This window comes from Amblyraja radiata, chromosome 7 (genome assembly GCF_010909765.2).
Source record: "Amblyraja radiata isolate CabotCenter1 chromosome 7, sAmbRad1.1.pri, whole genome shotgun sequence".
In the NCBI taxonomy this organism is placed as follows: Eukaryota; Metazoa; Chordata; class Chondrichthyes; order Rajiformes; family Rajidae; genus Amblyraja; species Amblyraja radiata.
In genome coordinates this window covers 75,216,685-75,239,007 of record NC_045962.1, presented here as the reverse complement: position 1 = coordinate 75,239,007, position 22,323 = coordinate 75,216,685, and the positions used below count along the sequence as shown (strand labels likewise).

At 43.9% G+C, this 22,323-nt stretch overlaps 1 protein-coding gene across 5 annotated transcripts in view; it reads left to right on the top strand.

The window, feature by feature from the left end:
- gli2 (GLI family zinc finger 2) overlaps positions 1-22,323 on the top strand; it is a 447,759-nt gene that overhangs the window by 227,006 nt on the left and 198,430 nt on the right. For 2 of the 5 annotated variants that reach the window (XM_033024822.1, XM_033024823.1), the window contains exon 4: positions 9,769-10,017. In XM_033024822.1, coding sequence (XP_032880713.1) covers positions 9,769-10,017 — 249 coding nt within the window. Of the gene's footprint in view, positions 1-4,757; positions 4,894-6,489; positions 6,637-7,043; positions 7,282-9,768; positions 10,018-22,323 lie in introns of those variants that run through there. The other 3 variants (XM_033024826.1, XM_033024824.1, XM_033024827.1) reach the window with 3 other exon arrangements.

The following is a 22,323-nucleotide window of genomic DNA, read 5'->3' as shown; positions in this document are numbered from 1 at the left end:
ACACAGGGATGTGCAGAACTTGGGAGCTACATCTGTACAGCATATGTGACTGTTGGTTTTTAAATGCCACAAAAATATAAAGAGTATAGATACATAGATACATAGAAAATAGGTGCAGGAGTAGGCCATTCGGCCCTTCGAGCCTGCACCGCTATTCAATATGATCATGGCTGACCATCCAACTCAGTATCCCGTACCTGCCTTCTCTCCATACCCCCTGATCCCTTTAACCACAAGGGCTACATCTAACTCCCTCTTAAATATAGCCAATGAACTGGCCTCAACTACCTCTGTGACAGAGGATTCCAGAGATTCACCACTCTCTGTATGAAAAGTGTTTTTCTCATCTCGGTCTTAAAGGATTTCCCCTCTATCCTTAATATGTGACCCCTTGTCCTGGACTTCCCCAACATCGGGAACAATCTTCCTGCATCTAGCCTGTCCAACCCCTTAAGAATTTTGTAAGTTTCTATAAGAGTTAAGAATTTTGTAAGTTTCTATAAGAGCATGTAATAATTTTACCTATAAATGGGAAAGGATACGACAAACTGAACAACCAACTTTCTGACTAAAGTGTGAATATTGGCTTCTTTACCTCGGTAGCATTACTGCCATGGAGTAAGTGGAGGGGCGTAATCAGGTCTGGTGTTGTCTCTCTTGCCCACTTTGTTGTGCTAATGGTGTAGGTAGGGAACACTGTAAGGTACGGGGTGATAGCAGGTCGAAGTAGGCTTGGTGGACCGAAGAGCCTGTTTTGCGCTGTGCCTCTAAAGTCTAAATATGGTTCTGTCGCTCCCGCCTTTGCGAGCACCGCACGCCCCTCTAATCCCAGACCTATCTGGTTCCATGTGTGCCGCAGGGAGAGCTACAACCCATGCTAAAAACCAATGTATGCATTCCGTTCCTTCAGGGAAAATAGACTATAGTTAGAAGCAAGCACTCACTGTGCAATTAAAAAAGAAAGGTGTGTGCTAAATTTGACTCAGTCTTAGCATGCCACTTAATGTTTTTCTATTGCCACTCTACTGATCCTTGAGGTAGTTCATGAATTCATAAATTCATAAATCATAGGAGCAGAATTAGGCCAATTGGCCCATCAAGTCTCCTCCGCCTTTCGATCGTGGCTTATCTATCTTTCCCTCTCAACCCCATTCTCCTACCTTCTCCCCATAACCTTTGACACCCATACTAATTAAAAATCTGTCAATAAAAATTACCCAATGAAGGCCTCCACAGCCGTCTGTGGCAATTAATTCCACAGATTCACCACCCTCTGTCTAAAGAGATTCGTCCTCGTCTCCTTTCTAAAGGTAAACTCTTTTATTCTGAGGATGTGCCCTCTGGTCCTAGACACTCCCCCTAGTGGAAACGTCCTCTCCACATCCACTCTATCCACGCCTGTCACTGCTCGTAAGTTTCATTGAGGTCTCCCCTCATCCTTCTAAACTCCAGTGAGTACAGGCCCAGTGGCGTCAAACGCTCATCAGACGTGAAGCCAATCGTTGCGGGCATCTTTCCTGTAAAAGTCCTCTGGACCCTCTCCAACGCCAGCTCATCCTCCCTCAGATACGGGCCCACAAAACTGCTCACAATACTCCAAATGTGGACTGCCCCGCGCCTTATAAACTCTTAGCATTACATCCCTGTTTTTAAAAAAATATATTACAGTCCTCTGAAAATAAATGCTAGCATTGCATGTGCTTTCCTTATTACTGATTCATCTTGCAAGTTAACCTGTTGTAGTCCTCCTGTGCTTGAGTTTACTGAGCCAGCGATGTCCCTGAGATGACTGGTGGGGGTGGTTTGGATGGAGACCAAGCAGCCTAGGTTCAGTCTCAGGAGCAAAGCTTCATCCAACCCCGCTGTGAAATCATGTGCCAAAATAAAATAAAACTGTACCGAGTCAACCCCCGAAACCCTTCTCCTCTTCCTCCCGCCCCCTCTCCTCACCTCCTCCCCGTTGAGGCGGTGGTAAAAATAAATCAACTAATACTTATTTCAACATAACTTATTTTGTTTGCTGACTCATAAAGCGCACACACACACACACTACCATCGATGTTACATGTAACTTTCTCAACTCAATGGCACGTCGTTTATAAACTGGCAGTGATTAATCTACTGGGAGTAGTGTTCAGAAAGCGCTGGTAACATTTTCCTCCGTGTCTGGAGAAGGTCTTTTTTTTCCGGCTGCTACTGTTTCAAGAGGCGGTGACTTTACCCGTCGAGTTACGTGTGGTTGCTCGCTCGTTAACATGGTGTCAGCCAAACTGCGCTGGATGTTGCAAGCTACTAGTTGGTTTTATTGTTTTCTGAAATGTTATGTTAGGAACTACTGGGCTTGCGGGTTTACTGGGTTTTCTTTAGCTATTGGACAACGCGTATTGCCAATAATCTCACTTTCTCCTCTTGGTGTGAGTGGTGTGTGGCACGGGAAAACTAAATGCAGTTTATTTGTCCGTATAGAACATGTGAAAAAAAGACCTTGACATTTAATAATCACCCCGCTTCCGTTTTCAATGTATTTATTCCTTAATTTTTTATTAGGCTTTGACCTGGCCAAAACTTATCCTCGATCAACGTGTCTGTATTCGTTGTTCTTCGTGGGATATTGATTTACACAACCCGATTCGTTGCACTATAAATAATTTGGAGGGATTTTTTTAAAGAAGTTCCGAGGCCGCGAAAGGTGCAAAAAAAAGCAACTTTCTTCACGCAGAAACAAAGAACTGCAGATGCTGGTTAACACACAAAGTGCTGGAGTAAAGGAAATGTGTAGGATGGAACTGCAGATGCTGATTTACGCCGAAGATAGGCACAAAATGCTGGAGTAACTCAGCGGGATAGGCAGCATCTCTGGGTGGGTGACATTTCGGGTCGAGACCCTTCGTCAGTAACTCAGCGGGTCGGGCAGCATCCCCGGAGAACATGGATAGATAGAAACATAGAAAATAGGTGCAGGAGGAGGCCATTCGGCCCTTCGAGCCTGCACCGCCATTCAATATGATCATGGCTGATCATCCAACTCAGTATCCTGTACCTGCCTTCTCTCCATACCCCCTGATCCCTTTAGCCACAAGGGCCACATCTAACTCCCTCTTAAATATAGCCAATGAACTGGCCTCAACTACCTTCTGTGGCAGATAATTCCAGAGATTCACCAAGCTCTGTGTGAAAAATGTTTTTCTCATCTCGGTTCTAAAATATTTCCCCCTTATCCTTAAACTGTGACCCCTTGTTCTGGACTTCCCCAACATCGGGAACAATCTTCCAGCATCTAGCCTGTCCAATCCCCGTAGGAATTTTGTAAGCTTCTATAAGATCCCCCCTGAATCTTCTCAATTCTAGCGAGTACAAGGCGAGTCTATCCAGTCTTTCTTCATATGAAAGTCCTGACATCCCAGATGATGTTGCGGGTCGAGAATCAGTCTCGACCCGAATCGCCACCTAACCACGTCCTCCAGAGATGCTGCCCGAGTTACTCCAGAGCTTTGTGTCCAACTTTCTTCATGTAACCGGGTCCACTCGCCGTAGGCACAAGGAACTGCAGATGCTGGTTTACAAAATAAAGCGCCAAGTGCTGGAGTAACTCAGTGGATCCGGCAACATCTCTGGGGGACATGGATAGGCGACGTTTCGGATCGGGATCCTTCTGCAGACTCATTCCCTAACAGACAAAATAATTCTGGTGTCTTAGACTGGAAAGCCGTTAGCTGGTCCGATGACTTTAATATGTAGGTAACTAACCGGGAGGAAGGAACTGCAGATGCTGGTTTGAACCACAAGAAGCTGGAGTAACTCAGCGGGACAGGCAGCATCTCCGAATGAATGAAGGTAGACAAAAGTGCTGGAGAAACTCAGCGGGTGCAGCGGCATCTGTGGAGCGAAGGAAATAGGCAACGTTTCGGGCCGAAACCCGTCTTCAGACTGATGTTCTTCAGTCTGAGGAAGGGTCCCGACCCGAAACGTCACCCATTCTTTCTCTCCAGAGATGCTGCCTGTCCCGCTGAGTTACTCCAGCTTCTTGTGCCTATCTTTAGTTTAGAAGCCGGTGTGTTGGGCGGTGCTGTAATAACAAATTCAAATACACTGTTCCAGTGTTGGGAAATTAAACATGTCCACAGTGGAGACCAAATCAGTAAATACCGGGGACGAGCAATAAAAAGGGGGGATTTGGGGGATGCAGCCTTAAATCATCCACATCAGCGGTGGTAGCAAAGCTACACGGACTTTGAGAGTGAAATATCGGGATTTTCGATTCCTCGGTGTGAAAATGCGTGTGAAAATGCTCCTGATTCATTTGGAGATTAAAACATGCTGCGATTCGGGCAGCTGAAGGGTTAACGAAAGCAATGAGAAATGGCTCTGTCTACATGCTCCTAAAGCAATTCGAAGTTGATTTATAGAGTGGCATGTGAAAATACAAACTAGCAGCGGCGAGTTGCCCCAATTAGATGCACACACAAAAAGCCGCTCGCCGCCACATTTCACCACAGGTTACCACTGTGTCAGTAAATTGGTGTTGTTCCTGAATGTGTCGGTGATATCCTAGCGTTACCACTTCGCGCGAGTAGCTATTTAGCGTTTGTTTTTTTTAAATATAATTCGTCAATGAATGAATCTGAGTTTTTGGGGGGCAATTCGGGCGCAACGAAAACAACGCGATGATGTTGCCTTTTCTGATCAGTCAGCTGGGAAACGGGAGGTGCAAGAGCTGTAACCAAAATAGGAAGTGGGTGTGGTAGAGGCAGAGTGAAGGAAGATGTCTGGCAAATTAATATTAGTGGAGAGAAAAAAAAGTTAATTTGGCGATCTATCTGTCGTTCAGCAAAATATCAAAACCAACAAAAAGCTGCAGGAACATATTTCCACCCTAATCAAACTCCAGACCCGGTGAGATAAAGAATTTGAAGATAGACACAAAATGCTGGAGTAACTATCTTCCATCTCCAGTGATCACCAGCGTCTGTAGGTCATTGCAACAGATAAAGGATGTGGTTGTGTATTAAAGAAAAGTTACTTTTAAACATTTGCCCCGTGGGAAGAGATGCAATTGTTGATGTTTTCTTCGGTAAATGTTTGCAATCCGGCGATGTATTGTTTTGTTTCGCTTTGTATTTGTTCGGCTCGGTTTGTTAACGACATGAATGCGGAAAGGGGATTTATTTTCAGACCGCTCTCTCTCCTCTCTCTCTCCGCGGCTTGCACCGTTACTTAACACGCCCATGTCTGCCTCCCTGTTTTTTTTTTGTCTGCCATGCCAATTTGCATTCTTTGATGGATTGCAGGGGTCTCAAAGAGCACTTCCAGGGAAGCGCTGAAGTACCATCTCGACAAACTCTTAAGAGAGAGGCAACAGTGGTACAAGTATTTGTCCAAACTCGTTGAGTCCACTAAGGCATTCTCTGAGCCCGTGCAAAGATCAATATTGCAGTTTGCCGATGGGCTTTGTACATGCACTCACAGTTTAGGTCTTTTTACAATATTAGCTCACAGCTCAATGAAGGGCCGTGCGCGGTGTCGTTAGTCCCAAGTACTGAGAGGAGCGCTCCCTTGAAAACTCGCCCCCGTTCCCACCACGTCCTGAAATGAATAACCAAACAAAAAGTGCAGGAAAGAGAGAAGCACGCGTCCCCTTTCATTTGGAATCAGGGACTCGCTCCAAGCTGTTTCAAAATTTACTTGGCAAATATTAGCAACATACTTCCAGGCCAATAACGCCGACTTACTTTTCTGGTTAGAACTGAAGGGTGGGATGGGGCGAGGAGCGGTGGAAAAAAAGAGGAGTCTATTCTGTTTTACTTGGGGGCGGCTAACAGCTATGAAACATGTTGATCGCATGGTTCAAATGGAACTCCCGGCCACAATTAGCCCTGGAAGTTTTTGAAGGGAACATTTTTTTAAAAAGAGTTCCTCTGGCTCCTTGTCATTAGGTTTGCGAGAGAACAAGCGATTCTTTTTTCACGGCTGGGTTGCCCCATTGAAAAGTTTGGGTATTGTGCGTCTAAGCCGTCGCAGTGAAAGAGTGGTGTGGGTTCGAGATTGGGCCGGGACGGGTCCTTAGAGCACAGATTGCACATTCCCCGACTTTTACAGCTTTGCCTTTTTTTTTTACTGCCGAGAGAGAAAACGGGAGAAAGCTGTTTGGAAAACAATTTGTTAAAAAAACATGCCTTAACCAAATGCAATGCAGCCAGCAGACCCGGTGTAAAGTTTTCTTGCAATTGATGCCATTATTGACCCTTTTAAGAAAAATTCCTGCGAATGTTTTCTGGAGTTATTTGTCCCACATAAACTGGAAGAAATAAACCCTTTCCTTTCAGTCGGAGTAATTGTGAAAGGATAACACAAGTTTGATTTAATGATTAGCCACCTGACCCTCTGCTCCTCCGAAACCTTTAACTAGAAAATAACTCGCCTTTTTCTAAGGGCATGGGTCTGAATGTTAATCGCACGGAGGAGGGGAGGGGAGGGGAGAGAGAGGGGGGGGGAGAGAGGGAGCTTCATATTGAAATGGGCTCATTGTTCTGGGTAGCATTTGAAAAGCTGTCGATCCATTCAAGGCTTTATGCAAGTTTAAGGCAAGACACGGCTCAAATCCTTCCATCGCCCGAACGAATGGTCGAAACCACCCCTGTGAGTACACGGCTAATTTTAATGACAATTTTATAACTTTCCAGGTCATTTTATTTTGCAAACGTTCACAATTTCAGTCCATTTACCATCTGCCATGATTGTGTCCCGTCCCCCCCCCCCCCCAAGAAGGAATAGCTGTCTAATTTTGAGAGGTTGCATAATTACTTAGGAGATTTTGCTTTTAAGTAAAACATTTTAATTGAAAGCTTCTTTTGCGCCAGGCTTGGGGAGTAAGACTACAGGGAGTTCGAAAGTTTGAAAGATAAAACGCTGTGTTCCTGGTCTCTTCTTGACTGTACATTTTCGGCATGTTGATATGATACAGCTGTGATGTTTAATTCTCTCCCCCCCCCCCCCCCCCCTCAACCTCCAATAAATCCTGCTCGGTGATGTATATCTCTGCTCCAGTTCGAAAACCCACAGGGAACTTACCATAAAGGAAAATGTAGAACAACCCAGAGAACAATATAGATCGATGGCACAACACACTTGTACCATTCATGCTGCAGTTAACTGCCAGGCAGCCTGGTGTGGATCTTTGATGCGCCGCGGTAAATTGCAGTTAGGAGAAAAAAAAACGCAGTCTGATAGTTTCCCGAGTCTGTTGGTGTCTGGCAGGGACATTTTCTCTCTCTCTACGATAAGGTAAACTTGACTTCTCTTTTGAAACTTAACAGGCTGTTACTATTTCTGTCGCGCTCCGCCGTTGAACTGTCTGCTGCTCTTTAAAATTTGGCAACGTTTACTTTTTTCTGGTGCAACTTTTGTGGATTTTGCTCAAAAACATTATTTGAAACGTCGAAGAAAGTATAGGGAAACACTGATTTTAATTTTTGGGATTCAGAGAAAAATGTCCTTGTCTTTTGCTGTTAACTTTTTTTTCCCCCCTTCTTCATCACTTGTTATTCAAACCTCCAGCCCAGGATGACTGAAAATACATTTAAGCTGTTTTGGACAATGTCCTGACTGTACATCTCAACGGGATCACTTGATGCCAGACTGGCCAATATCCTGATCTTTAATTTCAGTTAGAGTCCTACAGAGTGGAAGCAAGCCATTCTACCCAACTTGCTCATGCTGACCAACATGTCCCATCTACACTAGTCCCACATACACTAGTCCCACCTGCCTGCGTTTGGCCCATATCCCTCTACTCGTCCTATCCATGTACCTGTGAAAATGTTTTTTAAATGTTGCGATAGTACCTGCCTCAACTATCTCCTCTGGCAGCTTGTTCCACCCACCCTCTGTGTGAAAAAATGTTACCCCCTCACATTGCTATTAAATTTCCCCCCCTCACCTTAAACCTATGTCCTCTGGTACTCGATTCCACTACTCTGGGTAAGAATCTCTGTGAGTCTACCTCATGTATTCCTCTCATGATTTTGTACATTGGACTGTACACTAATGCCAATGCACTCTTGGGCGATGTATGGCACCAGCATCCTCTGGAATGGCACCCTCTTTGGAACAGTGTCTGGGCTGGCGTTCCGAAGTCTGTCATTACTGGCTTGGTGCATAGGTGCCAGCTCCTGAGGGACTGTATGCAAAGATGCCAGCCCCCCTGCAGGATCTTGCACTGATACCAACCCTGCCAGATGGCACATTGGTGCCAGGCCCCTGTAGGACTGTGCCCCTTGGTGTTGCCCGCCACTATGAAATTCCTCGTATGTTGCAAAATTCTTAAGGGGTTGGACAGGCTAGATGCAGGAAGATTGTTTCCGATGTTGAGGAAGTCCAGAACAAGGGTTCACAGTTTAAGGATAAGGGGGAAATCTTTTAGGACCGAGATGAGGAAAACATTTTTCACACAGAGAGTGGTGTATCTCTGGAATTCTCTGCCACAGAAGGTAGTTGAGGCCAGTTCGTTGGCTATATTTAAGAGGGAGTTAGATGTGGCCCTTGTGGCTAAAGGGATCAGGGGGTATGGAGAGAAGGCAGGTACAGGATACTGAGTTGGATGATCAGCCATGATCATATTGAATGGCGGTGCAGGCTCGAAGGGCCGAATGGTCTACTCCTGCACCTATTTTCTATGTTTCTATGTTTCTAAAACATACTTGGCTAATAAAGTATTATTGTGATAGTGATTGATTGCCATTGGTGCCATCCCCTCGGAGACTGTGCATTGGTGCTGGGCCCTGCAGGACTGCATGTTGGTGCCAGCCGCTTCAAGACTGCATGTTGGTGCCAGTTGCTGCATGACTGTGCTTTGGTGCCAGCCCCTGCAAGGCTGTGAGTTGGTGCCAGCAGTCTCATCAGGACATGCATTGGTGCTAGCTCCTGCAGGACTGAGCGTTGATGTTATTCGCTGCAAGACTGCGCATTGGTGTCAGCCCTGCAGGGCGGCGCTTCATGCTGATCCCTCCAGGACAGCATGGTGATGCCGATACCTTGTGGCATCGCACACGGATGGCAGACCATGTGTGGTGATGCCAACCTTTGAGGAGGGTCTTCTGATGCCAACCTTCACTGCAGCCAGTGTGCTATTAGGAGCCCCCCCTGTGGAACCATGCCAGTGTTAGTGCCTTCCCGTGTGCCAGGTTGACTGCAGAAATTCACCCAATTTCCTTTTTTTTTTAAATGAGGACAGAAAATGTTGGAAACACCCAGCAGGTCAGGCAGCATCCGTGGAAGAAGAAGAAACCAAATTAACATGTCAGATTCCCAGCAAAAAAACAGTTTTGTAATTTTCCGTCACTTTTTTCTGTGGCTGCATTCATTATTCCAAAATCATTCATGAACCTGAGAGTAATTGGAAAACGTATTTGGAAAGCCTTAGAAATAATCTCACATCAATGGGTTTTACACAATTAGATGTAAAAAGAGACATGATTTCAAATGTCTGAAGATCTGCATGGAGTTAGAGTGTTACAGTTACAGTTCTGAATATTAGAAAATCAGTTGCAAACCTTTTCAATTTTAATTGTATTAAAAGTATTGATCAAAATCAATACTTCAGTCAAACATGTGAATGATATACAGGTATTGTGTGTGTGGGGGCGGGGGGGGGGAAGCATGACGAATATCTTAACGGCAATAAAACATATTGGGGGATAGGATTATTGCTTAAGTTTCAATAAAGATATCCATGACAGGTAAATTGTTATTGTTTCCCCTTCCTCCATACAGAAATCGAAAGCCCCTGGCCTGACTATATAAGGGAGCGCAGGAATGCAGTCTCGATGCGGCCACACGGGACAGGGCAGTCCTATTGCAAGATAAATGAAGATCCGTGCAGCTCCAGTGAAGACACTAGCTCTTCCTCAAAAATCAAGAACTCTCTGGGCTCACTGCCGCATTTAACCGAGCCGCAAACTCCCTACCGGGCAGTCTGTTTGTCCGTGGACCCCCGAAATGGCTACATGGACCAACGCTATTGTACGTATCCACTCATCTGCTACTCATTTATGTTTTACACGGAAAAGCCCTCGCACTGGGCTGCGATTCCACTTGATCATGTAAAATAGTGAATGAATCAGAATAGTAACACTTTTTAAAACAAAGACCTGGATGATCACTCATATTTGTCTGGTCCATCAATGCCTTGTATCGCTGTAATTTCAAACTTTTTGTTTAACACTATCTATCTATCTGATGACTTGCCTGATGAAATCATTCATATTGTAAAGTGATTCTGCTGCTACATGGTAAACATTTGCATGCTGCTTTGTGTTGGAAAATGGCATGCTTCCAGAGGTACAGGTCAGTACGACTTTTGATGGGATATTTTTCAACAGTAGATGTAATTTATTATAGGAAGGTTACAGGTCAAAGGTATCTTAACTCGGAGCAAAGGCAAGATCTGTGGGGATTATCCGAGGACATTAAGTGATGTCTTGGAGGAGAGTGGATAAGCACAGCCAATTACTTTGCTATCCTTTTGACACATCTAGAGAAACTAATTGGCAATGGGCTCGCCTTTGACTGGAAGACAAATTTGTTTTTTGAATTTCTCAGGACGAGGGAAGAAGGGTAGAAAGTCCAAAATGTAATTTGCATTTGGTTATATGTTACGCTACAAGTCAAAACTCAGGAGCAGTTGCAGTTAAGATTGCGGGGAAGAAATTAAACGCTGGATTTGTTGTCTTCAAGGTGATGTTAAGAATGCAGAGGGGAAATTACTGTTGACCGATACTTTGAGCTGTGTTTAGCATTGATCATTAAAGCTTATTTCCCTGCATTGTGGTAGATAGGCTACGTGAAATGGATTAAGGAGGGAAAATGCCAAAACATGTGATGGGGGCGCCACATTAAAAGTCTTCTCTTAGTTTCTCTGCCTGGTATTTTTTATCTAAATGATTTTGAGTGGCATACAGAAGCTTATGATCCAAGGCTAATTAATCCACATTGCATTTTGATGACACATTTCATGCTTTGCTGCAAAGCAAAATGGAACGATCCTTTTATGAATTTCAAATGATGGTACTGTGAGAGCACTCATGAGGAGTGAGAAGTATAAAGGAGATCTGACAATTATTTTTTTCCTACACTGAAGGGCGACTGCAATCTGAACTCACTGCCTGAGTACGTGGTGGAAGCAGATGCCACTAAATGTACAAACATTTTCAGTAGCATCTGGACAGACATTTAAATCACCAAGGTGTAGTAGACTCCAAACCAAGCATTGGTTAATGGGATTAGTATAGACAGGTACTTGATGGTTGGTGTGGATGTAATGGGCCGAAGATTCTAATTCTGTGCTGTATCATTCTCAGATGCTTCCAACATTCCCAGTGTATTGAGGTTGAACTAATGTGAAAAAAAGACACAAAGTGCCGTAGTAATGCCCCTGTCCCACTTAGGAAACCTGAACGGAAACCTCTGAAGACTTTGCGCCCCACCCAAGGTTTCCATGCGGTTCCCGGAGGTTGCAGGTGGTTGCCGGAGGTTGCAGGTAGTGGAAGCCGGTAGGGAAACTGACAAAAACCTCCGGGAACCTTGGGTGGGGCGCAAAGTCTCCAGAGGTTTCCGTTCAGGTTTCCTAAATGGGACAGGGGCACAGCAGATCAGGCAGCACCTCTTGAGAACATGGATAGGTGGCGTTTTGGGATGGGACTCTTCTTCAGTCCCTTCTTTCCCAGTGTGAAGAAGGGTCTGGACCCGAAACATCACCTATCCATGTTCTCAAGAGGTGCTGTCTGACCCGCTGAGTTACTCTGGCACTCTGTGTCTTTTTTTTTTGTAAACCAGCATCTGCAGTTCCTTGTTCCTCCAGGAAATGTGTAATTCTGTTAATTGGGTTTATCCAAGAATTCCAAAGCAATGGCTACAGTTCTGTCCTTTGAGTTCCCAGAGAGAAAGTGGGGTGGTCACTTATTGGATTTCCTAAGATTATTTATGGTGAAATCCTTTTACAAACTCCAAAAGATTCGAGTTCAAAGAGCTGTTTCTGCAAGTTACCAAAAAATATAAGTGCCATTGATTTTCTCTCCAGGTGAGTCCTCAAAATAGCATATGCAGTGAGCTCTCTCAGCAAGTCACAAAATGTCCCAGATAGTAACGCACTCGCTTGAATTCAGCAGGAAACATTCTGCAGAGCAGCACTTACTTCTGGCTGTGGTCAAGGTATACTATACGTAAATAAATACTGTCTAATATTCCCTAGTTGCAAATTCTCCCCAAGCGCCTTCAAAGAAAGTCTTCATGTGTTCTCAGAAGTAAATGAAAATCCCCCGAAAAAAAAAAACTGCCGGTGTTGTAAATCTGAAATAACAAAACAGGAAGCCTTGGAAATGCTCAGCGGGTCAGGCAATATCCACAGTGGAAGATACAGAGTTAAAGGCTCAGGTAGATGGCATTTCATATACGTTCTGTGTGACCTGCTGAGTGTTTACAGTTTCTGTTTTTGCCCTTGATGCCATCTAAGCTTTATGTGTGGCTCAAGTTATTTCTTCTACATCCTGTTATAATTAAGGTCATAACTGATAGGAGCAGAATTAGGCCATTCGGCCCATCAAGTCTACTCCGCCATTCAATCATGGCTGATCTATCTCTCCCTCCTAACCCATTAATAATAATTAACTTGCTTTTCTCTTCCAGTTCTACTATAAAACTCTAAACATGATTTCTGTGTTTTCGAGAGAACAGACATTCAGTAAGAAAATGAGCATCAGTTTGGGGATTAATGAGGAGAAGGGTTCTGATGGAATGGGTTAAATTGAGCCACGCACAAAATATCAGTGCACACAGAACAGTACAGAACAGGAACAGGCACTTCAGCCCACAATATCCATGTCGAACATGATGCCAAGTCAAACTAATCCGCTTTGCCTGCATGCGACCAACCTCCCTCCGTTCCCTGCAAAACGATGTGAATGTAGAATGTACGTAAAGAACTGAAATACAGTAACGTGTAAAGAAAGTGTGTTGGAGATAAGAATTTACCAGATGCACCAGACTAGCTAAAAGTGCTGAGAGAACTGACAAGGGAGAAATGATAATTTGTTCTGACTCTGTCAGTGAAGTGAGAACCACACAGATTGAACCAAATTAACAGTTAAAAAAATCTTTCCGAAATAATTGAGAAAAATAGAGTCAAATTACTGTGGACTCATTAATTGGACTGAACCTTCCACGTAATTCTTGCAAGAAGGGGCTGAAAAGGCAAAAAATCCCTTTGATTTTCTCAACGTTGCCACATGAGGAGTGCTGTGTCGTTAAACTCGGTCTGCATTCATTCTGTACAGTTCACTGTCGGAGGAGCATGTCTGACAGCCTGTTTACGAAGTAGTAGTGTTGAAAATATGTCACTGAAGTTTCTTTAAGGTGTAGCTTTTTTAAATAGAGGCTGTTTTCCTCTCTAACATAAATCATCAATGTGAGTAGTTTATTTCCCATTTACAAGCAGCAGGAGACCAAGAAGGCAATGATTATTGGGGCGGGCGCGTTATTGCACTGTGCAGTGATTTGGGTGTGTTTCAGAGAGTTTATGTGTGTTTTTTTAATAAGAGAACGCAAATAGACTCCCTTTGTAAAATCTAAGCACAGCGGTCCAGAAGTAATCGGATCCGACTTTGCAACTGCATCCGTCCTACTAATTTAGCAATGATAAATTGATAAATACATGAGTGAATGGTTTGCGCTGAACTGGAGGGGAGAAGAACTTCAGGCGTAGGTGTTTAGTTCTGTATTGCTACAACATCTTTTCAGTAGTTACCTACTGAATGATACCCTGGTGGCACTACTTGCTCCTCTGTGTGTCTTTTTCCCTCACTACTTGATCGGCGGTGTGCGTTTTTGTGTCATTGATCATTTTCTCTGTATCCACCCACACTGTGGAAGAGAGGGAAAAAAACTCACGGCCTCCTCATTGCTGGGAACCAAGACGTGCTTTAATCTTCTTTTTATGTGGGTATGGCTTACAACGCTGAAAGGATTGAATCACCCTTAGCCTCAGACTTTGTCAGCAGTTTTGCAGTTCAGATATCATATTTGCAGAAACAATTTTAATTAGGTTTAATGATGCTAAAATAAGGCAGTTTGGTAAATGCGATACGATTGATTGCAGTTCCTGCCATTTCTTGGCAAACTCTCCATCCTAGCATCAGGGTTTGATTCCTTAATTAGAAGCTTCCCGAGGTGGGTCTGTTCATAATTATGTTTTCCAACTAGATCTTTGTTGATTTTGTTTTGTTTATGTATTATAAAAGAAGCAATGCTGCTTAATCAAGAGGAAGTCTAACTCTATTTTGAAGTGTTCTTGAGTGCTGGTACTGAACCCTATCACATAACTGAGTCGCTGATGGATGTAGGCATCTTCCAATAATCCTATGGGAGCCACCATTTCATGTGCCCCTCCCAAAGCAGGGAAGATAAAGACTCTTAATGGTAACACATCTTTTCCATAGATATCTTTCCCAGGAACTTGTGTCGGAAGGAACTGCAGATGCTGGTTTAAACTGCAGATAGACATAAAATCCAGCATTTTATGTCTATCTGCAGTCACGACCCGAAACGTCACCCATTACTACTCTCCAGAGATACTGCCTGCCCCGCTGAGTTATTCCAGCATTTAGTGTCTATGTCCCTTTCCCAGGAACTTGCTGAGTTTTGATTGTAACTGAAGAAGAACGGTCAGAAGTAGATGTAAAATGGCTGCCATTGCCATTGACAATTAACTCCATAGCCAGATATCAGGGTCTGGAAATGTTAATCTCACTCTCATCTTTCACTCCTCAGTCCACCAATCTCCGACTGGCCCCTGTCTCGTGACTGCCCCTCTCATATTACTCTGCTATCCTCCCTCTCCACTCTTAGTCCCAATGCATGGTTTTGACCCAAAATGTCGACCATCCCTTTCCCCCTCATCGATGCTGATCGACCCGCCCAGTTCCTCCAGAGATTGTAGAAACAAGGAACTGCAGATCCTCATTTACATAAAAAGATACAAAGTGCTGGAGTAACTCAACGGGCCAGACAGCATCGCTGGAGACAATGAATAGGGGACGTTTTGGGTCGGACCCCTTCTGCAGATTGAAGGGTCCTGATTCAAAACATCACCTATCCATGTTCTGCAAAGATGCTGTCTGACCCGCTGAATTACTCCAGCACTTTGTATCTTTTTTTTCCTCAAGCAGATTTTGAAGGGTCTTGACCCAAAACGTCACCTATTCCTTTTCTCCAGAAATGCTGCCAGACCTGCGGAGCTACTCTAGCATTTTGTGTCTATCTTCATTGCAAACCAACACCTGCAGTTCCTTCTTACACTCTATGTTGCTTGGATAGATTGACTTCTGTGTTTACCTTGAATAGTGAAGCATTTATGTCAAGTGAGTTAAATACTGACCCGCTGTGAACTATTCCATGCTAACGTGAGATCTTCTGTTAAATTACTAGCATGCGAGCTCCACTGTTTGGTGAGTTAGTAATTACATTGTGCGATCAGCCTAATTGTCGGAGTGTGTGCTGAGGTTAAGTGGTCTCAGTCAAGGCAGCAATAGTGATACAATTTACTACACTAACCTTGGGTTGTGAGATGGAAAATCAGTCCAAATGCATGCACTTGATCAATATTCAATGGTTTCTGCAACATAATAGTGATAACATGCAGGATAGCCCAGTGGAATTTTCCTGCTATTTTGGTTGGGAGGCACCAACCTACTTAGAAATTGCAATAATACCTGCCCCAACTAATATATGAAGCAGTCACAGAGTCATAAAGCGTAAAATTCCTGGGATGTCAGGACTTTCATATGAAGAAAGACTGGATAGACTCAGCTTGTACTTGCTAGAATTTAGAAGATTGAGGGGGGATCTTATAGAAACTTACAAAATTCTGAAGGAGTTGGACAGGCTAGATGCAGGAAGATTGTTCCCGATGTTGGGGAAGTCCAGAACAAGCGGTCACAGTTTAACGATTAAAGGGAAATCTTGTAGGACTGAGATGAGAAAATCATTTTTTACACAGAGAGTGGTGAATCTCTGGAATTCCCTGCCACAGAATGCAGTTGAGGGCAGTTCATTGGCTATATTTAAGAGGGAGTTAGACGTGGCCCTTGTGGCTAAAGGGATCAGGGGGTATGGAGAGAAGGCTGGTACAGGATACTGAGTTGGATGATCAGCTATGATCATATTGAATGGCAGTGCAGGCTCGGAGGGCCGAATGGCCTACTCCTGCACCTATTTTCTATGTTTCTATGTTTATAAAAAACAGGCCACTTGGACCAAATTGCCCACGCCAACCAACATATACACTAGTCCCACCTCCCTGCATTTGGCCCATATCCCTCTATATCTACCCTGTTCTAAATGTTTCTTAAACATTGCGATAGTACCTGCCTCAACTGCCTCCTCCAGCAGCTTGTTCCATACACCCACCACCTTTGTGAAAAAAGAGCTTCCCCTCAGGTTCCTATTAAATCTTTCCCACCTCACCTTCAACCTATGCCCTCTGGTTCTCGATCACCCTGCTCTGGGTTTACCGATCCATTCCTCTCACGATTTTGTGCACGTCTATAAGATCACCCCTCATCCTCCTGCGCTCCAAGGAATGAAATCCTAGCCTGCACAACCCCTCCATATAACTCACGCCCTTGGGTCTTGGCAACATCCTCGTAAAAAAAGTAACCATTTTTACAGACCGCAATTTCAAAGTGAATTATTCAACGAGGAATAAGGGAGAAAAGTGGGTGGTGACTAATGCTCTGGTGCATTTTAGTTGCTGGCAGTGAAATGAAAAAATCTTGCAGTATCCATTTTACGAAACATACTCTCAGATGAATGAGAAGGGAGTTTGTTAAAACATACAGCAGCACGACGCATCTGGTTCATATTTTGCCTGAAAGTCAGAGTACATATCAAACACAATATAGAATTGTTGTGCCTTCAACTCTCTTGAAAAAGATTTTGCAGTTGACGTCAGATGGTTTTTTTTTCCCCAAGGAAATGGGATTTTATGAGTTAGAGCAGAATTAGGCCATTCGGCCCATTTAATCATGGCTGATCTATCTTTCCTTCTCAACTCCATTCTTCTGCTTTCTCTCCATTGCCCTTGACACCCGTACGAAACAAGCATCTGTCAATCTCCGCCTTTAAAATATCCATTGACGACCTCCACAGCCATCTGTGGCAATGAATTCCACAGATTCACCACCCTCTGACTAAAGAAATTCCTCCTCATCTCCTTTCTATAAGTACGTCCTTTTATTCTGAGGCTGTGGCCTCTGGTCCTGGACTATCCCACTAGTAGAAACGTCTCCTCAACATCCACTCTATCCAGGCCTTTCACTATTCGGTACATTTGAATAAGATTACCCCCTCATCCTTCTAAACTCCAGCGAGTACAGGCCCAGTGCAGTCAAAAGCTCATCATATATATGTTAACCCACTCATTCCTGGGATCATTCTCGTAAACCTCCTCTGGACCCTCTCCAGGATCAATCCAGGGTTTATTTGGTTATGAAAAACCAAACGATGCAGCGATCGTTGTGTTTATCTAAGTAACATGCCCACGCATGGGTCCTGCATTGCTTTTTTGTACTCTACACTGAAGTTTTTTTACGGTGAGCGTGGCAGAGTATCAGCCTATGTTTCAAAGAGAGATCGTTTTAATAATGTCATTGGCCTGCTTTCCTGCAGCAAATTTTTCTTTTGTGAAACAACCGTAGCATCTTGTTTGTGTTTGTCCCAGAGATAAAACGAATAGTGGAAGTTGCTAAGAAAATTGGCAGAGCAAACTGTAACATCGTGTCAGTTTGAGGAGTAATGGCATAAGAATTCCACATGCCCTGGATGAGTCCTTAAGTTTAATTTCAAGGCAGCTCTGATCTGCTGTACTTTTTCAAACGTGAATACAGCCGCATATGGTGAAATTAACCTGTCCTGTGCTCCAGTGCTGCGGTGTAATCCTTCGCTAAATTGCCGCTGATTATCTTCAATTTTAATTAACTTTTGTTTTGATTGAGCAATTAGCTTTACTTTCTTTCCTGATCCCTCGTTGATCCTCCCACTGAAGCTGTCAGTTCAGACAGGGATTACATTCCACAGGGGCGCTCCGCTGCTCAACCAAATTAGTTGCCGGTGCGCGGGAGGCAAGACAAGCTATTTGACCGCTTAGGCACAGGGTATCAATGCCAGCAAGGGACAATCAGGAACCTGCTGGCGGATTCCTCCCATTCTAGGTTTGACAGTTTAATGCTAATTGGAGGTGGCCTCCAATGCTGCTGTGGGCTTATGTTCATAAGTGATACGAGCAGAATGAGGCCATTTGGCCCATCAAGTCTACTCCGCCATTCAATCATGGCTGATCTATCTCTCCCTCCAAACCCCATTCTCCTGCCTTCTCCCCATAACCCCTGACACCCGTACTAATCAAGAATCTATCAATCTCTGCCTTAAAAATATCCATTGACTTGGCCTCCACAGCCGTCTGTGGCAATGAATTCCACAGATTCACCACCCTCTAAAGAAATTCCTCCTCATCTCCTTTCTAAGGGAACGTCCTTTAATTCTGAGGCAATGACCTCTGGTCCTAGACTCTCCCACTAGTGGAAACATCCTCTCCACATCTATTCTATCCATACCTTTCACTAGTGCAAATGCAGCATGGGACAACTCTCGTCAAGTTTGTATCAGTCACTTTTAAGTCAGTCACCATTGGAGCCACCAAGCACCTTAGATGTAATATGCAATGTAAAACCATGCAGTCCTTGGAAACCGCAGCAAACCACAAGCACCCATTCATATTAATCTTGCAGTAATCCTGCTTTAACCTCCCTCCACTGACATCACCAACAGATTGCTGTTCTGTTCGGGGCAATTAAGGACAAGTTAGACTGGCACTGGGAAGAAACACACTCAATGTGTGCAGGGAGAACATTCATTGGGCGAACGTTCAAACTCCACACAGACAGCATGGGAGGTCAGGATTGAATGAGTGTCACTGGTGTTGTGAGACAGTGGTTCTATTAGCGACACTACTCTGTCACCCCATGGACACCTCACTAATGTCTGACCTCTCTGTCTTAAGGAATTAGTCATCGACATTATTGCAGCAGAAGAGTAGAATGAGCTGCTGAATGTACTGGGGACTGCTCTCTAGTTGTTGGTAGGATGATTCGGTTGCCTGATTACACCTGGGAAAAAAACTGTCCATGAATCTGGAGGTGACAGTTTCTTCCCAGTTGTTATCAGGCAACTGAACCATCCTACCACACTGCAGAGCAGTCCTGAACTACTATCTACCTCAATGGAGACCCTCGGATTATCATTGATCGGACTTTACTGGCTTTTTCTTGCACCAAACGTTATTCATGTTATTCCCTTCATCGCGTATATCTGTACTCTATGAATGACTCGACTGTAATCATGTATTGGGATAGTCATAATCATGTATTGTTTCTCCGCTGGCTGGTTAGCACGCAACAAAAGCTTTTCACTGTACCTCGGTACATGTGACCATAAACTAAACTGAACTACCCTGACTGGGACAAATGGTACTGAATGAAGTATTGGAGTAACTCGGTGGATCAGGCTGCATCTCTGGAGAACATGAATAGGTGACGTTTCAGACTTCTTCGGACTGTCTCCAGAGATGCTGCCAGACCCGCTGAGTTATTCCAGCACTTTGTCTCCTCTTTTGCAAACCAGCATTTGCAGTTCCTTGTTTCTACTGAATGAAAAATGATAAGAGGAAGTGTGTAAAATCATGAGAGGAATAGATCGGGTAGATGCACAGAGTCTCGTGCCCAGAGTAGGTGAATCGAGGACCAGAGGACATAGGTTTAAGGTGAAGGGGAGAAGATTTAATAGGAATCTGAGGGGTAACTTTTTCACACAAATGGTGGTGGGTGGGTGTATGGAACAAGCTGCCAGAGATGTTGTATAAGACGTTGGTGAGATTGCATTTAGAATATTGTGTGAAGTTCTGGACACCATGTTATTGGAAAGATATTGTCAAGCTTGAAAGGGTTCAGAAAAGATTTACAAGGATGTTGCCAGGACTAGAGGGTGTGAGCTATAGGAAAAGGTTGAGTAGGCTGGGTCTCTATTCCATGGAGCGCAGGAGGATAAGGGGTGATCTTATAGAGGCGTATGAGATCATGAGAGGAATAGATCAGGTAGATGCACAGAGTCTCTTGCCCAGAATAGGTGAATCGAGGACCAGAGGACATAAGTTTAAGGTGAAGGGGAAAAGATTTAATTGGAATCCGAGGGGTAACCTTTTCACACAAAGGGTGGTGGGTGTATGGAACAAGCTGCCAGAGGAAGTAGTTGAGGCAGGGACTATCCCAAAATTTAAGAAACAGTTACAGGTACATGGATAGGACAGGTTTGGTGGGATATGGGCCAAATTAAGGTACTGTACCTGGGACATATGGACAAGTTGGGCCAAAGGTGCCTGCTTCCACATCGTATCGCTCTATGACTCTATGAAAACTGTTTTGCATTGTTTGTGCTTGTGCTTGACAATTGAATAGTTGAATACAAACATCAAACAGTGAAGGCAAATATTGATATGCACTTTTGGAGATCAAACTCACCGACACATTCATCTCCTCTCATTCGTGACTCAGGTTAATATTGTTATGAAGACAAGTCTCTCCCTTTTCCCAAAAAACATATGTATAAGATCAGACCTGGTGTTAGATTTATTAGCCACTAATTAGACACAGAATAATTAAAGGGAAAAATCCTGCATTATGGAGCTGGTTTATGTTTACTTCAAAGCACTCAGTGTCATTGTCGTAGAGCTATACAGGATGAAAACAGGCCCTTCGGCCCGACTCATCCATGCTAACCATGTTGCCCAACCAAGTTAGTCCCATTTGTCTGTGCCTGACCCATATGCCTCCAGACCTTTCCTATCCATGGGTGCTATGGCACTGGTCATAGCATATTTACACTAAAAACCCATTAAAGTCATTTGCTTATCATTCAAGAAGTGACTAGGTAGTTAATGGAAAACTGTACTGCAGAGCAGGAAGAAATCAATGAGTGGACATTCAAGTGAGGTCAAATTATGAGTTCAAATCCCACTACGGCAGCCAGGAAATGTAAATTCACTTAATTAGTTAAACAGATCTGGAAATAAAAGCTGGATTCTTTAATGATGATGATAGAACTACCAAACAGCTGAAAAAGCTCCTCTGGTTCGCTCATGTTCTTCAGGGAAGTAAACCCTTATGGTCTGGCTTGTATCTTTCTCAGACGCACAGTAACAAGGCCGCTTCTGAATTGGTTCAAGAGTATTTGGTACAGACAGTAAATGCTGACCTTCTTGTGACTCCCACACTCAGTGAATGAACCAAAACAAAAATCGAGGGTGAATCATCCTGAGTGTGACTGGTGATGTAAAGGGGGCTGCTGGCACTCTGCCATTCCTGCAGACGTCCTGGCTTTAGCCAAGATTCACTGACAGGCAGATGGTGTTGCATCAATCCCGACACTGTGTGTCTATACTCCATGTGGAATCCAGCAATGGGAGCCAGTCTCGCTGGGATTCACCAAACACAAGTCAAACCAAACCTCCTGGTTTCAGAGGTAATTTTCACCCTGTGGATTAGGAGGCAAGGAGAAAGGTGACTAGTTTGATTTCGTTTATTTTAACGTTTTTAATTATTTCTGAATATTTAAATACATTTTTAATTCTCAGAAACATTAAAATAATCTATAACAGTTCACGTGCGATGATAATTTTTTATAACGTGAACTGTTATTGTTTTTTTTTATGTTTCTGAGAATTAAAAATTGATTTTTAATTAACCATCTACATGAGCTTTTTTAAAATAAATGTTTCTAAGTATTAGAGATGTTTAACATTTGTTAGACTTAATTGTAGGCTTACACAGAATACAAACCTTCACCATTGTTTCCCATCCTATCAAAACCTATCAGGCAATTCAACTGCGGCACATGAAACCTCTTTGCTTCATTGGCGAGAACAAGCGCAAACTCGCCGATCGTTCCGCTGAATACCTTCGCTCAGTCAGCCAACGTGATCTCCCAGTTGCCAAACACCTTTAAGGGGCTGTCCCACTGCGGCGACCTAATCCTCAAGTTGCCCTCGACTCATACTTGCAGCATGGTCGACACAAGATCGTAGGAGGCCTTTGCAACTCTTCTCCATGCTCGAGAGTAGGCCCCGCATACTCGAGGCCTCAGCTAGGTTGAGGCGTATTTTTCAACATACTGAAAAATGCCCGCGAGTAAAAAAAGGTCGCCATGGAAAAAATCGATACTTTTATT